Source organism: Magallana gigas, chromosome 6 (genome assembly GCF_963853765.1).
Source record: "Magallana gigas chromosome 6, xbMagGiga1.1, whole genome shotgun sequence".
Lineage (NCBI taxonomy): Eukaryota > Metazoa > Mollusca > Bivalvia > Ostreida > Ostreidae > Magallana > Magallana gigas.
In genome coordinates this window covers 32928319-32948498 of record NC_088858.1, presented here as the reverse complement: position 1 = coordinate 32948498, position 20180 = coordinate 32928319, and the positions used below count along the sequence as shown (strand labels likewise).

The 20180-nt window shown below is 35.0% G+C and overlaps 3 protein-coding genes across 3 annotated transcripts; 1 reads left to right on the top strand and 2 right to left on the bottom strand.

Moving 5' to 3' along the window:
* Nucleotides 1-3437: 3437 nt before the first annotated feature.
* Nucleotides 3438-5303, bottom strand: LOC105345233 (E3 ubiquitin-protein ligase PDZRN3-B). The gene has a single exon (XM_020074105.3). It carries the CDS (start codon nt 4602-4604, stop codon nt 3615-3617), a length of 990 nt encoding a protein of 329 aa, XP_019929664.3. The 5' UTR covers nt 4605-5303; the 3' UTR covers nt 3438-3614.
* A 4039-nt stretch (nt 5304-9342) lies between these two features.
* On the bottom strand, nt 9343-14113 carry LOC105345222 (putative E3 ubiquitin-protein ligase UBR7). Its single transcript, XM_011453299.4, has 11 exons — nt 13931-14113; nt 13431-13558; nt 12798-12858; nt 12553-12648; nt 11736-11789; nt 11021-11129; nt 10641-10741; nt 10321-10458; nt 9902-10064; nt 9695-9756; nt 9343-9540 (listed from the first exon to the last, which is right to left on the bottom strand). Exons 1-11 carry the CDS (start codon nt 14072-14074, stop codon nt 9445-9447), a joined length of 1152 nt encoding a protein of 383 aa, XP_011451601.3. The 5' UTR covers nt 14075-14113; the 3' UTR covers nt 9343-9444.
* A 382-nt stretch (nt 14114-14495) lies between these two features.
* Nucleotides 14496-18660, top strand: LOC105345234 (uncharacterized). The gene is made up of 9 exons (XM_034469004.2): nt 14496-14653; nt 15359-15466; nt 15739-15837; nt 16146-16280; nt 16410-17300; nt 17421-17591; nt 17709-17828; nt 17924-18046; nt 18180-18660. The coding sequence occupies exons 1-9, from the start codon at nt 14549-14551 to the stop codon at nt 18396-18398; spliced, it is 1971 nt and encodes a 656-aa protein (XP_034324895.2). The 5' UTR covers nt 14496-14548; the 3' UTR covers nt 18399-18660.
* The last annotated feature ends 1520 nt before the right edge of the window (nt 18661-20180 follow it).

The window sequence follows — 20180 nt, the reverse complement described above, 5'->3', positions numbered from 1 at the left end:
GTATAATAAAATAAAAAGTGCCTGTTTGGGAGGGTAACTGTTGAAATTGACACCCCTTGAAAACCATTGTCAACCTCCGCTTCGCGTCGGTTGACAATGGTTTTCTCGGGGTGTCAATTTCAACAGTTACCCTCCAAAACAGGCATTATTTGTTTAATGTGCTGGTTGGTATGTAAGAGGAGGCAACTGTCCATTGTCAAAACCAATATGATAATTAATAAGATATAAATCACCTAATAGTTATCAGCTAGTTCAATATAGTTACATGTATGAACTCTTGTCTTTTGATATCGATGGTTGCAACTCCAATGTCAAACGTGCTGCATAGAGAAAATTTTTAGTTAAAATTCTTTTGAAATATATGTACCGCCATATGTAACTTCCATCGATAAACACCGTCGGTACCTCTGCAAAGGCAAATCAGTCTTGCAAACGAGTCTTTGGTGGACATTGGCTTGCATGTCAAATTTGTAATAAGAAATTTGATTGATGATTCACATCATATAATCTGACAGCATAAACGTCTTAATTCTCCTTCCGCTTATCTTTGCCAAGTCAATTTGGTGTCCGATTCCTTAATCTCATCAAACATTTAATCTGGACATTTGGCTTTAGACGATTTTCCCGAACTCGGGGTATCTCGAAGTTGAAGTAAAGGTGGGTAACAATTCTGGTTATTTTCTTCAATAAATCTACTTTAAAAACCATGTCTAATATACGTGATAAATAAGGCTTGTAAAACGGTAATCCTTTGTATTTATAACACACATGTCAGTCAAGATAGCCGCGATTTATAAAATAAAGCGGGGAATATGTATACATTATGTGGGTGGAGAGTGGGGAAGCGGGGGGGGGGGGGGGGGGAGGAGGGGGAGTCGAGCATACACAGCAGTCCAAATCCTAACACCCAACACTTACCCGTGTCTTGCCTGCATGCTCAGATTTAAAAGAGAGCACTTACATGTACATATTGAAAGTTAGGTTAATTTTTTTGGGGGGGGGGGGGTTGTCTGTTTTTTATCTTTTCTGTTTTTATAAAAAAAAATTTGGGGGGGGGGGGGGTGTGGAGCAACACAGATCAAATCCGACTTTCATTTTACACCGGCCCAGAATTTTCACAACAACTTCACGTGGATGTGTCATTTCAAAGTTCTCGTTTAGCTCCCTTACCCCGCGGCGCCCCCATCTCTCCCAATTTAATCAGTTATGTCCGAAATTCCTTCTCTTCATTACCATAATCATATACCTGAAATTTCAATTACTTGAATATTTTTTTTTTGGCATTGTATAGTTTCACATGAATTTCAGATCGCATTCCATAGGCACATAGCTGTATTGACGCTAAAAACCTTAATTCCTTTTTATTACAATAGCACAAGAAATTATACGTATCTTAAAAAGTAAAATAAGAACTATTTTTAACGGCAGGTTATATCTGTGTATCAATTGATTTCTTTCTTTTATTTATTTATTTATTCATTTATTTATTTATTCATATATTTATTTATTGAGTCTTAGTTCATCATAACACCATCAAACTGATTGATCTGGATCTCAATATGATGCCTGTAAAAACTGGTTGCAGCGCATAGGACATTAACAGTAGGATATGTTACTCAACGTGTATCAAATACAATTTCCCCAGGGACCATCTGATGAATTTTCAGCGCGATTGGTTGAATGTAAGCTGGTGTACTAAAACCTCTGCTTTATGATCTGTAGACCACTTCATTACATCGTTTTACATAAAATGGCGAAAAATGGTTCATTAAAAGAGAATAACTTCTCCCAATGGTCCCGTGTTTCTTTGTACCAAGTGTTCTATGTTGCAATTCTTGAACTGTTTGACATTCACGTATTAGATGATGTCTAATCAAAACGTTCGGGATTTCATGGAGTTTGATATATTTCTTTTGTCACAACGTCTGGATAAGCCGTGGAATATTGGATTCATAAACTTTGCACACACAAAGCACACCCCAAAATTATCGTTTAGTTAAAAGAGAGAAAATGTTAATTTTATTGCCCATTTTATTACCAGTTTATGAAACAATAATAACAGGAAAATCGGAACCTTGCCTAGTTCCTGGGTGTCAGCAAGAGATAAAGTTACGAGATAGGAGACGATCGATCGTTGGGGTAATTGTCCGTTATACCGTGAAAGGAAGTCAGTGGAAAATTAAAGATAAAATAGGAAACGTTGTCAAATTAAAGCTTGATTACTGTTCGAATTCAGCGATGAAAAATGTAGAAAATGCTGGTACATCAAAGAAATGGTTGTATTTTTGGTAGATACATACATGTATAGGAACTGAAATGACTGGATATCAAATTACAGGTGGAATATAAAATGCAACAACTAAAATTCGAACAAAATCTCAGGTGAGAATGTACAGGTGAAATACAGGTACACAAAACATTTTTGACTCTTAAAAACAGGAACGCACAGGGAAAACGCAGTGAATCTCCGATCTACACTGTATATTTATATATATACGAATGAACTTTAATGCATACAATGAACAACATTGCTAGGTAGAAAGTACATGTAAATTTAAGTAATTTTTAGCTTTTTGTGTCATAAAAAGGGGCATAAAGTCTTGTTTTTAACTCAAATATAAAATTCAATAGAAAAGGCAATCGCCTAACAGAATTTCTTTCATGTGTAAATTGTGTTAATATTTGGCATCCATAATACTGAAAGAAATTCGCCATTAACATGTATATAATGTAAGAAAACATCATCAATTTCCCAAGAAAAAACATTACATAAGCAATTCTTCTTTGTAAACTAAAAGTTGTGTACTTATGATTTCTAAATTTAAATAACTCGCGATCGATACCGCAAGTTCACCGTATAATTCAGACATTATTTCATCTACAGGCAATTAATGTGATGAATTAGTTCTGCATAATTTCAGGTGACGCGACATATACCGTTTTACCGATATTTTCCCAAAAAAAAAAAAAAAAAAAAAGAACCGAAATTAAATACGCAATGAAATTTTTAGAGGCAAGAAAACAACTGTATCGTCTCTAATTGGCCATACAAAGAAAATAATTATACATTAAAAAGAATTTCAGTTTAAAGAATATTTAATTGCTGTGTATTTGTGAAAAAATTTTGTGGTGAAGTTTTTAAAACTCTCAATGTCAACACACGAAGATAACCTTCATTTGACGATCGAAGGGTTGTTACACTTTTTAGAAAACAATTTTGTGAAACCAATCATGCAAGTCAAATATCTTAACACGAAAAGGTGGGTCTAGATTATCGAGCTTATAACGAGAATCTGACACTATCGTATCAGTTCCCACTGTGAAAGATGGTTACAAGTAAATAACCAGGGATTTAAACTGCCGAAACTATTAACCACTATAAAAGATTTTATAAGAGGGGTATGTCCACCCAAAAGCCTGTCAATAAATCTTTATGTCTATGATGAACGACACAAACACTGGAAGTGTATAAAAGCAATGACATGGCCATGAATTTTTTTTACTCGATGAAAAAAAGTTGATCGATTCTAAGTTATCTAAACGAAGCTGGCACTAGCATCGGTTTTGTTATGATTTTCTTTTCTACATATTCTGGATGAAACGATTTTCCTCCTTCACTGATATAAACGATGCTCGCATGAGTCCATCCCAGAGTTCGAGTATTGACGGTACCTAGCAATGCTTTGTAGCCAGCAATGAAAGTTGATTCTTTGGCTCTCGGAAAACCAGTCGCTGGCGAAAGCGGTGGCGACCAGCATGTGTACGTCATGTTCGTACTGACTTCCGCACCGAGCGTACTGGTCATACGACCGCTTGACGGCGGCAAAGATCTTGTCGCTATCAACGTACGACGGTTTCTTCAGCAGGAACCTTGCGATGAGTAAGGACAGTTTGGCAACGCTTTGCGGCGTGTACCCATAGTCGTAGTCTGGATCGAATTCGGCGTACTGGACGTCTAGAATCTCGTTCCGCTTTTGCTGCAACTCGTCTTTTGTCTTCCTATACTCTCTTTCGAGGACACGATTCTTGGACTCGGAGATTTGCAGGTCTCTTTTTAACGTCTTTAACTGAAATTCTAGGGAAGATATCTTTGCCAGAAGTCCTGAAAGTTCGATAGAGGTAGCTTTATTTTCTAGAGTTAACGCTGCCATAGATTTGTGCATGTACGAATCATAGTTTTCGTCCTTTAGGGAAGCTGCAATACCATCGCAAGTCATCTGATGGTTCGCCAGTTCAGAGCGACTTACCATATCAGAACAACCAGCACACTTTACCAAGGTGTATCCGCAAACTTCTAAATGCGGCTTTAACCTTTCGAGTTTTACAACCACTTTGCATCCTCGGTCACTATTGTCACACATGACGTCAAAACCGTTGACAAGATTACGTATACACAGGACCGGTTTGGCTTCCTTCAGGGTCATGATGTGCCTACATTCCGGACATGAGTTGACCCGCGGCTTGCTCATCCAAGTTTCCAAACATGAGAAGCAAAACGAATGTCCACACGGAGTTAACACAGCATCTTCTATTACGGAGCTGCAAATTCCACACAGTAAATTTGGATCCACCGTTCCAACGAACCGATGAGTGCTAAACCCCATTGTTTCACCTCAGCTTGAACACCTACGAATGTGACACACTAGCATTCTTGGGGTGTCATTTTCTCGCACATAAAAACAAACAAAAGTTTTATCTAGTCGTGGACATGTCTTGCTCATGCCCTCTATCGGAAGTTCTAGGAGGACTGCAAGGTGGTTTTTGATGTTCCTTGTTCCAGCGCCTCGTGCTGACTGAGTCTTAACTCTCAGCGTTAGGTGCGGTGTATTGACGCTCAAAGATCAATACCTGAATAAATCCGAGAAAAAAATAGATCAGAAGATAAGTGTCCCTAAATTGTCACTTCTCAGCGCTCAGCCCCTCTTATCATCACAGTGTATAATTACTACTATCCACCGAAATATTTCTACCCGGAATAATAAAAGGGGGAAGGACTTGACTTGAAACAAAACCAGTTTTGAGTTAAAGGATCGAGAAGAATCACGCTGCTTGATAACAAATTTGATTTTCTTTCTACTTTTCCTGCTGTGTCAAAGGAGATTAAGTTCATTACGAAAATAAGGTTTAAAATGACAGAGCAAATACACACAGAAACAGTTCATTTAAAGTAGAAGTCACGGTTCAAATAACAAGAGTTTCTTCGTGAAAAGATCAAACTCGAGATGCAAGCAAGCATTTTCGATGATGTATATTTCTCGCAGAAGACACGTTAATTCCATTTCCTGTGTGCAAAGAAGTCACTTACTGCATTAATGATTTGCTTCGAGCTATTGTCTTAAGAACCTTATTTCGTATAAACGGAAAATTATGCGGAGTATTATCTTTCATTTGCTGGCCTTGGATGAATATTTTACAGATATGCATTGTAAAGTAAATAGACTGGGCCGATTTCCCAGTTGACACAGAGGATCCCTATTAGCATTTTTATTTCAGGAATGTTTATATAGAGAGGTATTCCCATCTTCAAATATTTTTTCTAAGGAAGATAATTATATTAAAGTGTGCAGTCGAAAAAAGTCTACTATTACAAAAATATATATATTTTTTATCCTCATCACACGGGATAATTAAAATTCCTTTAATGTGGGTTTGGGTGTCAAGTCTGCAATTCTTATTATCCGATCTGGAACGGTAAAATATATGGCTTATGGATACCTTTTTTATTTCCTCTGGTTATGCACTTTACTTTAATAGAACAATGGCAGGTTTATTTTTTTTAAAGTGTGTGTGTGTGTGGGGGGGGGGGGGGGGGGTTCTACATTAAAGGGGTTGTTGGCCAATATTTAAAGTGTCCTAATCAGAGGAGGGGAGGGCTCAAAACCTTGTCTTTAAAGTTACAATTTGATTTACATGTATATGTTAAGCTTTCCTATCATTTCTAACGCTGTTAAAAAAAGGAGAGGTGCGTTTAGTTTGAAATTTGTTTTTCAATATGTAAATTTCAGGAAACTGTCCGTTTCAAAAAAGGGGGTAGCCCCCTCACTCTCCTCCGTTGCTACGTGCATGGAACGACCACCTATATATTCATAGTATAGCATTAGATCCGTGTAAAGGAATCTATCGGACTGTGTAATAGCAATATAGTACACCCTGGTTATTCCTCCCTTGGGAACCTGTTGATTGGGATTCACCCGGCGCTGCACTGCCTTAAAGTTGTGGGTAATTAGAAACAATGCCATATGTTCATACTGAATAATTCACCTCTATAGTACTATGCACGAAGGGATGCATCGGCACCGCGGAGTATTTCTCTACAGGCTCGCGCATAACCTTAGATCCGGGAGTTGTTTCCATAATCCGAGGATCTCGACGCGAGTTTCTTTAACGGAGCACTTGTTAAAAAGACATTTATAATTCACAGCGGCCATCTGCCGTATTTTCATTCAAGACAACCGCGCTACACAGACACATTGCAAAATAGATGTCGTACGTACACGGGTACTGTATGTACGTGTATATTCCTGTAAAATCACTGTAAAGCAATCAGTTTTCGTTAAGTTTAGCGCATAGTGCAACCATCTGTGGACGAAAAAGCTATCTCGGTAATTGACACGTTAAAGTTCTCTATTACAGATACAAGTTTTCTTAGGAGAAGAATTTGACCAATTCCAGAGGAAAATAATTGATTTCCTGCATTAAATATATCGATCAAGACCAAGACTTTTTTTAATTCAATAAAATACAAATTTTTAATCCATCCAAATCAGATTAAAAAATATGTATATGATCGAGTCAGGTGTAAAATTGTTGCAATATCTTAAGTTCAATTTATTCACGCAAACCAATACATGTATAGTATCTTAACTGTGTATTTTTTTTTACAATTAATTTTAATCTTCTTTAAACAACTAAAGTGAAAACTTTGGCATCTGACGTTTCATAAATGTATATTTTTCTTATAATAAAACATATAATTATACCTACCTATCTTAGTTAGAAATATATATTTCTTTAATATGAGAAAAATATAAAACGTCAGCTGGCTGTGATTAAAAATGACGCCGCCGCACAGGTTTCAACAAATAGCTGCAGATAAAATTCAAAGATTCAAAATGCACTTATAACTATTGTGCGGTTAATTGTATTTTCGAATCAAACTCCCCTTGAAGTTACCATTTGCATCCAAGCCACACGTCAACAAGTTAACATTCTGTATTTTTTTTTCAGAATGTCGATTTGTCCAATAGCTGTAGAAATTAAGTATTTACAAAGTCGTCATAACACTGATTTAAGATTGTTTGGCCATTAGCTCAAATGGTATTTTAAAAATATTTTCAAAAATAGTGGTTTATTAAAATAACAAACATGTCTTTTTTCTTCTCATAAAATATAAAGACATGTATGCACTGTGGTGCATCTCTTCATCAACATAATGATATTTGCATTACAACGGCATGCTTGAATGCAATGCACCAATATCTATTAAAGATAGATACTATATATTATGTAGATATAATTTGTTTAGTTGAATCTGCGTTCATAAAAGTTTGAATTTCTCTGTCAAATCACACGACTTCTGAGACTATTTTAGGATTTTAATATGTCCAAAATATTTCACAATACGTAAATTATCATCTCTGTATCGCCACTATAAATGTATTCCTTTCTTTTTTTAACAAAATGTATTTCGTTGAACAACAGTGTACAGGGGTTTTCGTGAGGGGTGTTTTTGGCAAAAGTAAAGAATTCGATACAAGTCTTAAAAGGAAAAACTCTCACGCAAAAGATTGACAACGATTTCCTTCCTCTTTTCTCCAGAGGAAAAAAAGAGTGGCTGGTAAACTATTTTCTTTTGAAGATGGTTTAATGATGGTTTCTACCAATATTATTTTCTCAAACTTAAAAAAAAAATTAAAACTCAAATAATACAAACAATTAGATATGTATTTTTTCTGCAATTTCGCCACTTCCCAACCCGCATGAATCACCAAAGAAAGCATTTTATTTAAATATTTACATCCATGAAGTATGATTCCATATATTTCTTACGAAAATTGATTGTAATCCCCAACTGTTTATATAAACTGACAGGACTGAAATCTACACAATCCAGTTTTAACCATTTTATCGATCGGTCGAAACCTTTAGCAACTCAAAAAAAAAATCACGGACTGCACGAAATAATCATGATCATTTCAGACTCAAATTCCCATACAAGACGATTTGGCTTTTTCTTTTATCTAAAGTACTGATAGTACTTTAACATAATTCTACTTTTTACGAGCTATGTAAATATTTTCTGCAAAAAAGCATTTTATTGTGTGAATATATTTTATGATTGAGTTTTTATGATTGGAATGTAGTTTGTTACCCACTGTTACACAAAAACAACTTCTTTTTTTTTTATAAACAAAACAATGCAAATTACCAAAAAGTTATCACATAATCATAAACAAAATATTTGGATGCTGAAAATTTTATTTGAAATTATTGATGACATGTAAACAGACAAAACTCTGAACCTCCTGACATTAAAAAAATATAACATCACAAACATTTTTAAAAAATCATTATTTTATAGAGAGCTCAACCATGACTAAATATACCATGGCATCAAATGCCGATTCGTAGGAAATCGGAATCGGCCGAGGTATGCCGAGTGCCGTGACATACCAAGCAAAGAATGATACAGTAAGAAAATAAAGTTTCATAATTTATTAATGACAAAAAATGTATTTCTTGATAATATTGACAAAAATATTAATAACAATAGAACAAAATGATTGCCATAATTATGATGGTCAAAGGTATATTAAATGGACTGTCAAAATGTTTCAATCTTTAACTACTGATATAATAAATCAAAGAGAGCTATGCTAGCATATCCAATGCTTATTTTTATTCAATGATGGACACTATAATGATACAATAATCATAAGGTCATTGTATCTTTAAGCATAAAAAAAAATGTTTCTTATTACAAAAGACCAACATCAGTTAATGACAATTATACAGATGATCTATCCACTTACGTGATGGCATCATTTTAATAACAGTGCAAGATAAGCAATTAGAAATAAATGGCATTGTGAAAACAGTAGTAGAACACTACACACCTTTATCTTAAAATCCACAAAGTATACTTTACTACTTTACAACTGATACAGTTGTTCAAGATATTATAAAAGCATTCAAAAATCAAACGAGATTTGAAATAAATTTCATTGCTTGTAAATACCAAAAAAAAATTTCATTGCTTGGAAATACTGAAAAAAAATCATAATGTAAATTATTTTGTAGTGTTAAAAAACATGGAATAATAATTAAAAGTTTTACTTTAAAAAAAAAAAAAATCAGACAGAGCAAAGTTTTGACATTTCCTCTTGAAATGTACACAAAATTGTCAGAAACCTCTGAAATGTATGACTTGTAAGTTTCTCTCCATTATTTACACATAAACTGCATTGGTCCCGTAGTCCTCTGGCGTTTCCTTGCCTCCATTCCAGAAAAGAACTCTCGGATGTCTTCCTCTTTGACAACCTTAAAAAAATTTAAATATTGTTCATTAAAAAGACTTTTTAAAAAGACTTCAAAAATGTAGTGGTCCGTTACCTCAACCTTTTTACAATACAACTCAAATTTAATATATGTTTGGTATTAACACACACATATATCTAAGGTCCATTCCTCTTACCTTTCCATTTTCTGCAAACTTCTTCAAGTAGTCTGTCAACTCGGACTTTAGATCATTAAACCCTGATGAAAAAAAATCCATATTATATGAATAAAACCATAAAAATTGTGAAAACGTCTTCTATAAAATGCCCTCACAGAATATCTAACAGCCCTAACCCCTCAAAAAAGGAATAATTAAAAGTTGACACAATGTTTGAAGCTTTACCATGTAGGACTTCAACTTGTTGCACCCTGTTCATGGAGGAAAGAGCCTGCATTCCTTTCTCATACTGAGAGGACGCTGTTTTGTCCCGTCCCCTTTGTTCGTAGTTATGGACTGTGTCCGATTCGTCTATCAGGAACTCTAGGCTCCTCTCTTTGTACATTGCCTTGAATTATAACAGCAAATAGCAATCAAGATGAATTCAACCTTTTATAAACAACTACGCTTTTAATAAATATCAAAACATGGTCATGCAATAAAAAAAAGAAATTCAATGTCAAAATCTAATACATCAGAATTACATAAAAGGATAATGTATAGTATTTTAATTGGAGATGAAGTACCGGTATTTATAATTAACTTTCACAAAATAGCCATAAAACAAACATTTTTTTATATAAACAGGACAAACAAGCACATACCATACAGTTTGCACATCTACAGAGCTTCTTCCTCCAACCATCCTTCCAGAATGCTCCACTTTCTTTGACATTCACTTCCCTCTTCTGTAGATCCACAAGGAGACAGCTTTTGTCACTTTCTGCTTTTTGAACTGATGCCTGCAAAAGTTAACACAGATATAAAAAAAAAAATATTTTGTTTTGTGTTTGGATGTACAATGTAATGTCCTTTTCAGTTATAAACCTGATATTCATGAATGCAGTTATTTACGCATATTTTACATGTATTTGTGATTCACTGCTAAGTTCTCGATTTCTATTTACACATGAACAGTACAAACCTGATCAGTCTTATCGTCTACTTTGTTCTGTTCTTGGCTTGGACAGTTCTCCCCTACATCAACCTCTGACTTTATTTCCTCTTTCACTAAACTCTTTGTTTCTATAACATATATATAATGTATAAATAAATGATTTCACTCACATCAACTTTTTATGTGCTGAAAGAGATTTACAAAAGCCTTAAGGTTTGCAATAAAAAATCATTATAAAGTCAGTAGTTTAATGCAACCTCTTAACTAGATTAAATCATAAATTCTGTTCAATATATTGTAATAGACCAGGGTTACGGAATCAATGATATTATGAGTCAGGTTCCTGATAAATTTTTCCTTCTAACGACTGAATGAAAATTCACAATTTGGAAAACATCAGTACCTACCTTGACTCTGAACAGAGTAGGCCCAGAGGAAGTCATTTTTCTTCATGCAGTCTGCACACACTACTTCTGAATAGCTCTCACAAGATGGTAGGGAGTCTGTGCCTAGGTGCTGTCAAAAAAGCAAGCCAAAAACTTCTAAGACTTCAGTGCATGTACATGTATTTTGATATCTATAATATCTACTATAGCACATGTAAATACAACCACTACAATGCTAAGACTTTATTTCATGTTTATGGTATCTAAATTTACAGACAACAATGAAAAATAGAAATTAATCCCTAAATTACATTGAAATTATTACTTCCTCAGTACAACCCACTATTACACCAAGACTTCAGTACATCATATACCCACATTATATATATGTAAAAATATTGCAATGGCAAGACTCTTGTATATCATTTCTATAATGTTTCTACACATATTCTAAGACTCATTACAAAAGAAGGTTAATTTTATCTAACATTTACACAAACTAGTGAATGTGTAGCGAAATCTTAGAAATTCTGAAACATCATTTATCAGCACTGAGAATATATAAATATTGTGTTGTTACACCTTTGTCACTATCCAAATATCTCTAAACAGACCAATCCCTGTATTTACATAAAGATAATTATGCATACTAAAATTTTGAAGAATTTACGATAAACCAATCAAAGGGTTTCAGACCTAGCAACCTTAATGTACATTGTATCTTGTTGTGACTTACTCTTCCGTGGTACCAGTCTTCACAAATCACACACTGAATCATTTCATCTTCCACCTGTAAAAAGACAATGAACAGGTATATAAAGGTATGAGTCTATAAAAATACATGTGAAGAAATACATTCTTTTAATAATGGAAGGATAGTTCCCAGTAATAGTTTCATTCATTTCTCGACACACTTGGAATAGATAAGGGTTTTTTTTTACCTTACCAAATCTTGCATAATCTTGCTTAAGTGTAAAAAAGAAAAAGTTTATTTTTTCCAAAATCAGCTAATAGTATCCAAAATATTATGTACATTTATATCATTGAAAGAAATTAGATCTGGGCAACTGCCAAGAGTAATCTCTCCTGATAGCATTACAGTCCATGGGTTTCTTTCTAATGTTAATTTTCAAGTGGTTTCAGATATTTTTGAAACATTTAATTTAAAGTTTTAAAGATTTCAATCTCAAAAACTTGCTAGCATGGCTTTAATAATAGGACACATATTAAACTATGTAGTGAAAAGTGTTAAGTATATTGTATCATGTAAAAATCAATAAAAAAATTTCTGGTATAAGTGAAACAGACAAGTCCATCATACTTATAATTTTTCTGTAAGTTAAACAGATATAATTTGTTTTTATCAAGCACAAGCAAACATTTCAGCCAAAGAACCTGTTTTTTCTGTAGGGCACCATACATATGTAACTACAGTATTAAAACAAAAATCTGTCCTTCCTTAGATACCACTATACTTAAAACTGAGTTATCTTTCCTAACAAAAAGTACTCTTCGTGTCGTGAAGTGTATACATAATTTGATTGCTTCTGTACCTCATCCTCTGGGTCTGGGTAGGGACGATGACACGTACAGTACAGTCCCTTGAAGTTCTGGTTGTAATGGTTCTTTGCATTTGTGGCATCTTTTCCCTACATGTCAAATCTAACATTATAAAACTTGTACACATTTAAACACAAAATGATTTTTAATTCATTTTAATTAATGCATCCAGATCTAAGTGAAACCATTGTCCTTATTTTTATACATGAAAATTAAAATCAAGAAACTATTTACTTACAGGGTACAATTTGCACTTCTTTCCTCCAAACTTGCTGTTACCACAATCACAGCGAAAATTTCTGAAAAATATTATTGGTGTAATTGCAAAGATTTCATATCAAAACGAGCATACACAAACATTATAAGCATTTTACAAGTTCCCATTTGTAAGAGCATAATTGTAAATATAGTTCGTTACTATACAATGTACTTCCTTTGATATGAAATGCAATATAGGCCTACATAGAAAAAGAATCTCTATAGCAAGACTTTTGCTGTTACATGTATTGTAGAATACAATCATGGAATGATTTCTGTACTATCAATACTATCAATTTGAATTTCATTGACCAATTATAAAGCAAAATTCAAGCAGTCTGGAAAATATAAAACTGAAAATTACAGCATATACCCATAATCCCACATACCCAAGCTGGTCAGGGCATGGATTTAACGACAAGTAACTTGTAAACCAAATTCCATTTGTGACAATTTAATTTCGTGATTGACAAATGTTAAAATGTTTGCAATTTTCACGCTATCAAGTATACGTTTTGTTCACAAAGACTGGTTGGCAGCAAACGAATATTGTTTTTAAAGTATCATATGGAAGTTCAAAAAGTGATAACTAATTAAAATTTTGTAGTAAAACCTTTTGGTGTACAACTCGAACAGTTCATGTCCCTCGTGGCACTCCAAGCAGCAAGCTAGACAAACTCCTGCTGACGCTTCTGGGTCACAAGTTGCACAGGCATATAAAGCTTGTCGTGAGACATAACCCTGTTGTGGCAAATAAATCAAATGAATGTATATTAAACTATGGTTATCAGTTATACGCTCGCAACACGTGGTAACATGTTATCAATTTATTTTCAGTGTAAATTTGATAGTTAACTGTGTGTTTTAACATTTCTAAACGATTCTTTTCCTCAAATTTCAGAGTGAATAAAAAGACACAACTGACTGACTGACAAAATAAACATAATATTACAAAGATTCACTGACTACCCAATCAATCAAGACCAACTCATACATTATACGAAATACTACACAATAATAGTGACATGAACTTAGAATCTACATATCTCATTATAGACGAACTGGAAGTCATTATTTGTAAACACGAATGCATTAAAACGAAATATTCTTTACCATTGGATAAGTGCAGTTTTGATCGTCACTGTCTCCCAAGACTGCATTTGCTTCTTCTTCTAATTCATTTTCTTCTTTTAAAACGTCAATCATGGATAAAACGTCTTCACCTGAATTTTCGACTGGCGCCAAACTTTCCTCCATCTTTTTGTTGTTGTTTTTCGTCTCCCGACACGATCTAAATCTCGAGCCCGAGCGGGTTACAAATGAAGAAATAAACTGATTTTTGTTTTGTCGTCGGTTTTTTGTTCTCTTCTATTTCTTTTTTAGTTTTCTTTTTTTAATTTTGAATTGTAATATTTGAGAGTTAGTAATTGGGGTAAGGGATAAAGTCGGGTTAGGCCTACCCCCACCCCCTCCCACCCCATGAGGGACCGAGGGCGTGATTCTACAGATTCTTTCATGATTAAGCGATTTAGTTTGTTTTTAAATAATTCGTATTACAGTTACATGTATTTCTCACTGATATGGTGTAGCAGACGAATTTCAGGGAAACTCCAACTCTACTTTTAGTGTATTTTTAGTCCTCAGCTTTGATTGGCCCTTTCCAAATGCTGACGTCATGATTGCCAAGGCGTTCGTTGTGTTTTGGATACATCTCTAGTGTGTCAGCATCCGATGTTGAGACAAGACGTGTTTTTCGCTGAGCGAACACTTTCTGAAAAAATCGGTATCTTATTACCCAAGACAGTCACAGAAATGTACAGTCATACTCCTAAGAGGGTAATGTTTCCTTTTTTTTATTCATTTAAGACAGAATTGTCCGACTTTGATACAATTTTGTTATAAAATAAACCGCACGGATACCTAGCCTAGGTCAGAGCCTAACGTTATCCAATGTCAGCGATTTTCAAATTCTAACTAGGCCCCCTTCATGTATAAAACCTACCAAATATTACTGAAAACGACTTTTTATAGATGAAATCGCAAATGTAATTGTTTTTTAAAGGGTTGGGGAACATTTATATGCATAAAAAACATATTGCATAATGTTATATATATATCGAAGTGAAAACGCAAAAAAACATAGGTATAACGATTAGACCTTATAATGAAATTTCGGCTCCAAGGTTAGAAAATTATTCATGTTTTGTGAGGTTAGTGCTTAATTATAAATCTTATGCATAAAAATCTAGAAATCTGTTTAAAGAATACTGTTGCCAGTTTTTTGCACTGTTAATTATCAACTTTCTCCAAATCAACGTTATAGCATATAAAAACGTTAAAATTTAATGGCTGCCTAACAACGTTGAGTTTCAACAAAAATACAAGGAAATAATCAGTATTTGATTATTTTATTAACTGTAGCAGTTTTTTGAGAAAAGAAAATTCTGTCTTGCATCACGTGATTAACAAAATCGTAAATCACATACAAACTGTCTTACTTATATCCCGTGTATAAAATTTAATATATATTTTTCATTTCAGAAATGTATGGATGAGCAGTGTTTGTACACCGAACGTATCTTTGGTGCTTACGAGAGGCCAGGGATGGGCTTCCTGACTACGCCCTTCATACAAGGGACCTATGTGGAGGTCTCAGTTTATAACTTTTCCTTTAAAACAAAAATGATAAATATAGGTTTAAAATGTAAGTAAAGACTCCCTCTCCCTCTTTTGTGAATTATTACTAATTCTGTTCTTTTTTCTGCATATTTCTAAATCTTTGAACTTTCCTAGCTATCACTATATGCCCCTCTTTCTTTCTTTTCTCTCTCTCTCTCTCTTTTGTGATATTTTAGTTGTAATTTAATCAAGTATGAAAACATTGATGATGCTGACAATATCAATTTCTTTAATTATTTAAGGTTGAGCCCCCTAGAAAGAGATTTCACACAGGCCTTGATCAAAGAGTGTTACAAAACACAGGACCAACTCATAGAGAAGACAGATTGGCACAATCTGGGGTAATTTTATATTTCCACAAATATATTTTTAGATAAATAAAAATTCATTAGAAAAAAAACATTGGAGTGAAAATTGTTTGTTTTATCATGGATAACTTCATATTTTCATTGTTCAGCCTCTCTGAGAATTAAAAAACAATTTAAAATTTTGACAATCAAGTTCAGCCTCTCTGAGAATTAAATTTTTTTTTAAAAATCTCCCAGCATAAAAATATGATAATAAAAAAAAATGAATTTCTAACAAGTTACACATGTGTTTAATTATATTTTTAACGATTAGGATTGATTATGGAATTAATTTCATTTAGGCAAATCAGCTGTTGAATGACAGACAAATACAAAACTTCATAGCCTCCACAGTCCTTCCCCATCATCGCACATTGATCAGCTCTGGCGGCATAAAATGGTCAAACGATCAACCCGAGAGGAGACCAACTCCACAGGTATTTAGTAGTTTATTTGGTGCATATAATATATCCCAGTTTGCCAGAGTTAATATTATTATAGTTAAAAAAGAAATAATTTACATTATAGTCATCAATTATTACAAAGACTATTTATTTCAATTGCAGAGATTTCAAAGAAAGGCTGAGGACTTGCATCCTGCATTTATGCCGTATGCAGTGGAACTAAAAAATCAGGCACAGACACAATTCAATCCTCAGACCAATGATGTTGCGCACAGAGCAACCATTAACAATCATGAGTTTACAGAGGGAAAGGTTACCAATTTCCCCAGGGGAAATTACATCCCCCATGCATCCATAGAAAAAGTCATCAATATCCCTAAGAGATTTAGTGAACTGGAAGATGAAGATATCATCTTTATTATGGAGGAAAATCCAAATAAAACTTCAACTAACCCTCAAGACTTCAGTGTCACCCAGGGAACGACCTTTATCCCCCAGGGATCCAGAATCCCTCAAGAGACACAAGACCATGCCATCTATATGCATCAGGGATTCAGCGTCACCCAGGGAATGGCCAATATCCCACAGGGACCCAGAATCCTTCCACAGGCACAAGACGATCTTATCTGTATGCCTCAGGGATTCAGTATCACCCAGGGAATGCAAGAAGAGACTACCTCTATCGCTCAGAGAAGCAGAGTCTCCCAACAGACACAAGACGATGTCATCTGCATGTCTCAAGGATTCAAAGTCCCTCAGGAAACACATGAAGATATATTCCTTACCGCCTACGGGATTCAGGAGCGCCAAAAAGCAGAGAATGATATCATTTATATCTCCCAGGAAATCAGTATTCCACAGGGTACTCTTGAGGAGATCAGCTTTGCCCCTCAGGGAATCAATATTCCTCTGGGAAAACAAGAACAGGATCCAGTCACTTGTGACCTCAGTAATGAAGTGGATTTTCAAAGACCACCGGCATGGGAAACTCCTGCAGGACGTGTGACAACCACTGAATTGTCTGCTCATAACCAGCCTGGTTCAACCACTATCGTGAGTGCAAGTCTTATGTCTTATTGAATCATCAATGATACATATAAAGATATAGTGTGTTCAAATTGTTCTTTGATGCAATATAATTATTATCACATTGTGATTTTTCTCTTTTAATAGCCATGGGGTCTTGTTCCACAAACTGAGACAATACAAGCCGAGGTACAACATGAGCAAACCCCAAAAGGGAATTCTGCAGACGATGTGGAGACACATCTTGCAAACATAAATGCTGAGTCAACCTCCCAATTCTCAACAGCCGAAAGAAGCAGGGCTATAGCAGCAGAGGTGGTATGTAGTTTGTAATCAATATCAATCATGACAAAACTCAACTCAAATACTAGAAAAACGTTTTAACTCCCTTATATTAGCTTACATTTTCCTATTATCATTTACTGTATTTTGCAGTTCAGCGAAGCTGCACAGTATGTTGCCCAAGAAAACGTTGATGAAAAGTCAAGACTTGAAGTTACAACTGACCACGAGCATGAACGGATTACTTTTTCAAAAGTAGAGCCAAGTAGGAAGGTAGCTATTGCCCAAATGTTATGAAACAACAGCAAAGAAAGTTAATAACAGTATTAGCGTAAGTTAATAATTATTTCTTCTTGTTTTTTCACCAGCGAAAACGATCTAAAAGTGCAGTTGTTGAAAATTCAATAAATGAGAGTCCCATGAAACGGCAGAAGGTCCATTTAGATGCTGCAGACCAAACTTATCAAACTGAGTCAGATTCTAACGAAAAGGTATTTTCCAGGTTGCTTTAATGCCATCGAATTATATTATTCAAAAAGAATTTTTACAGATCTTCAACCACTCCGTTCGCATACACATGGACATATAAATTCTGCATAATTTCTTTTTTTAATTTGAATACAGGTTTGGTCAAAGAATAACGCAGAGCTTGACGAATTCATGGAGGATGCAGTCAAAATCCTACGAGGGCAGTCTGCTGACTTGTTCCCCGAAAGTGTCATTGACCAGCTCTTCAAAGACACTTTTGAGTCCGACATCTTCCTGACTTCCGGCGACTATTTTGTCGTGGATCCCCTCGTGTTCTTCACTTCAGAGTTTGAACAGGAAATCAACAGTCTGTGATAGGACCGATGCTGAAGAAGTTGATGACCCGCAGTCTTTCAATTTGACATTTGATAAATAGCCTTTGGCAGTTTTTCGATAAAACAACTTTTAAGCAGTGTTTAATTATGTGTCAATTTTCTAGTATGCACGGAAATATTTATTGTATAAAGAGTTTTCGTGTACTTTTCTCTATAGAGCTTTGATAGTAAAAGCCAATAAACTGTTTTACAATTGCATGTATCCAGATCATTTAAAATAAAATTGTTGTAGTTATAGATAATCGTGTTCTGTTGTGTTTAAAATCATCAAAGTCAAATAACTGATATGCATATACTATTGAGAACCAGTGATAATCTGGTAAATTATTGCCCTTTATACACGAGTACTGTACCTATATTATTAATATCTACATGTGCATTTTAGACTTTCGCTTTGATCCGCGGGTAATAACATCAGGGTCTGATTGGTATCTGCTATATATACATCTATATATTTCCTTTGGGAACTGCTTATCACCATTAAGACCTGCTTGCAACTGCCAGTTGCTGGCGGAACGAACGGTCCACTTACCTCTATAAAACACGATTTTGCTTACAAGTCCTTAAGAAGTTGACTTTTAGGCCTCCTTTGTTCTTCTTTCTTGGGTTTATTTTCAGCAGGTCTGCAAAAACTGATAGAACCCTGTCATATCTTCATGTGTAGCTTTCAGCTTTACTAGCTATAACAAAAATGAAATCAGAGCGTGTTCGAGGTTGGCTGGTCCACCACAAAGTTAACAGTTTGGGTAGTCTTTCGTGTCCAAGGTTGCCATGTTATTTCGTAAAAAAACGGATATTTGCAGTTTCTCTGCGGCTCTGTGGTCCATATGTCATTCCAATATATCTTCTTCTGTCGAACTTTTTTCCAGCTGAGCCAGGTTCCCTACTTCTTCATGCCGACAGCCTTTACCATTTTAGTATGTTCTTCAATTTTTCATACCTCCTACTGTATCAGATTCCTCTTCTTTCCCCCAGTTTTTGCACACCATCTTAATAATGATATAATTACTCAACCATTAACCTGCTTTCCCACATCTTTATATTGCAGGCTGCATGACCTCCTGCCTCTTGCACTGTCTTCTTTCCTGACCACATTCGGCCCGTCCTGATATACTCACACTTGCTCTCGTAACTTGGACACTCGTAACTCTTGCTCTACTAATGCAGCATAAAAACTGTCCAAATTTGGGATCTTAAATTTATCCAAGATTGCCGTCGGCAGTAAATGAAGCTTTGCTCCCTTGCTTTACAAACCAACGCTACTAAAGCCTTTGTGAACCGCGAATCATTTCGTTAGGAGACCACTGATTCGTCGTTCCATTGATTTAACTGGTGTGAAAGGCCCGTCGGACACAAGAGAAGACCATTGAACTCGTGGAAAAACAACGTACTTGTGTGTATCCATGTCTTAATTGCATTACCCAATAAAATGCCCTGGGACTCCGATCGCTTGCTAGGATCATTCGCTTTTTTCGTGTCTTCCAATGTGTCACCAGATAACTTGCCCAAACACTTGACCATTTTGTCTGAGACTGATAATCACTTTTCCTATTTTAGTCTTCTCTCATTCTTCAAAGTAAGGCTAGAAGACTGTTGGTTTGATCGTCAAACAAGACAAACTGACAATGTTTTTCAATCATCCATGTATGAACTACCTGGGGTTGTCTCACGCCCCATCGTTCCTTTTTTTCTCTTGCAATATCTGGTCTTCTCATAATATACAGTCTTTCTCTTATATTTATCAATATTCAGCCAAAGCCGG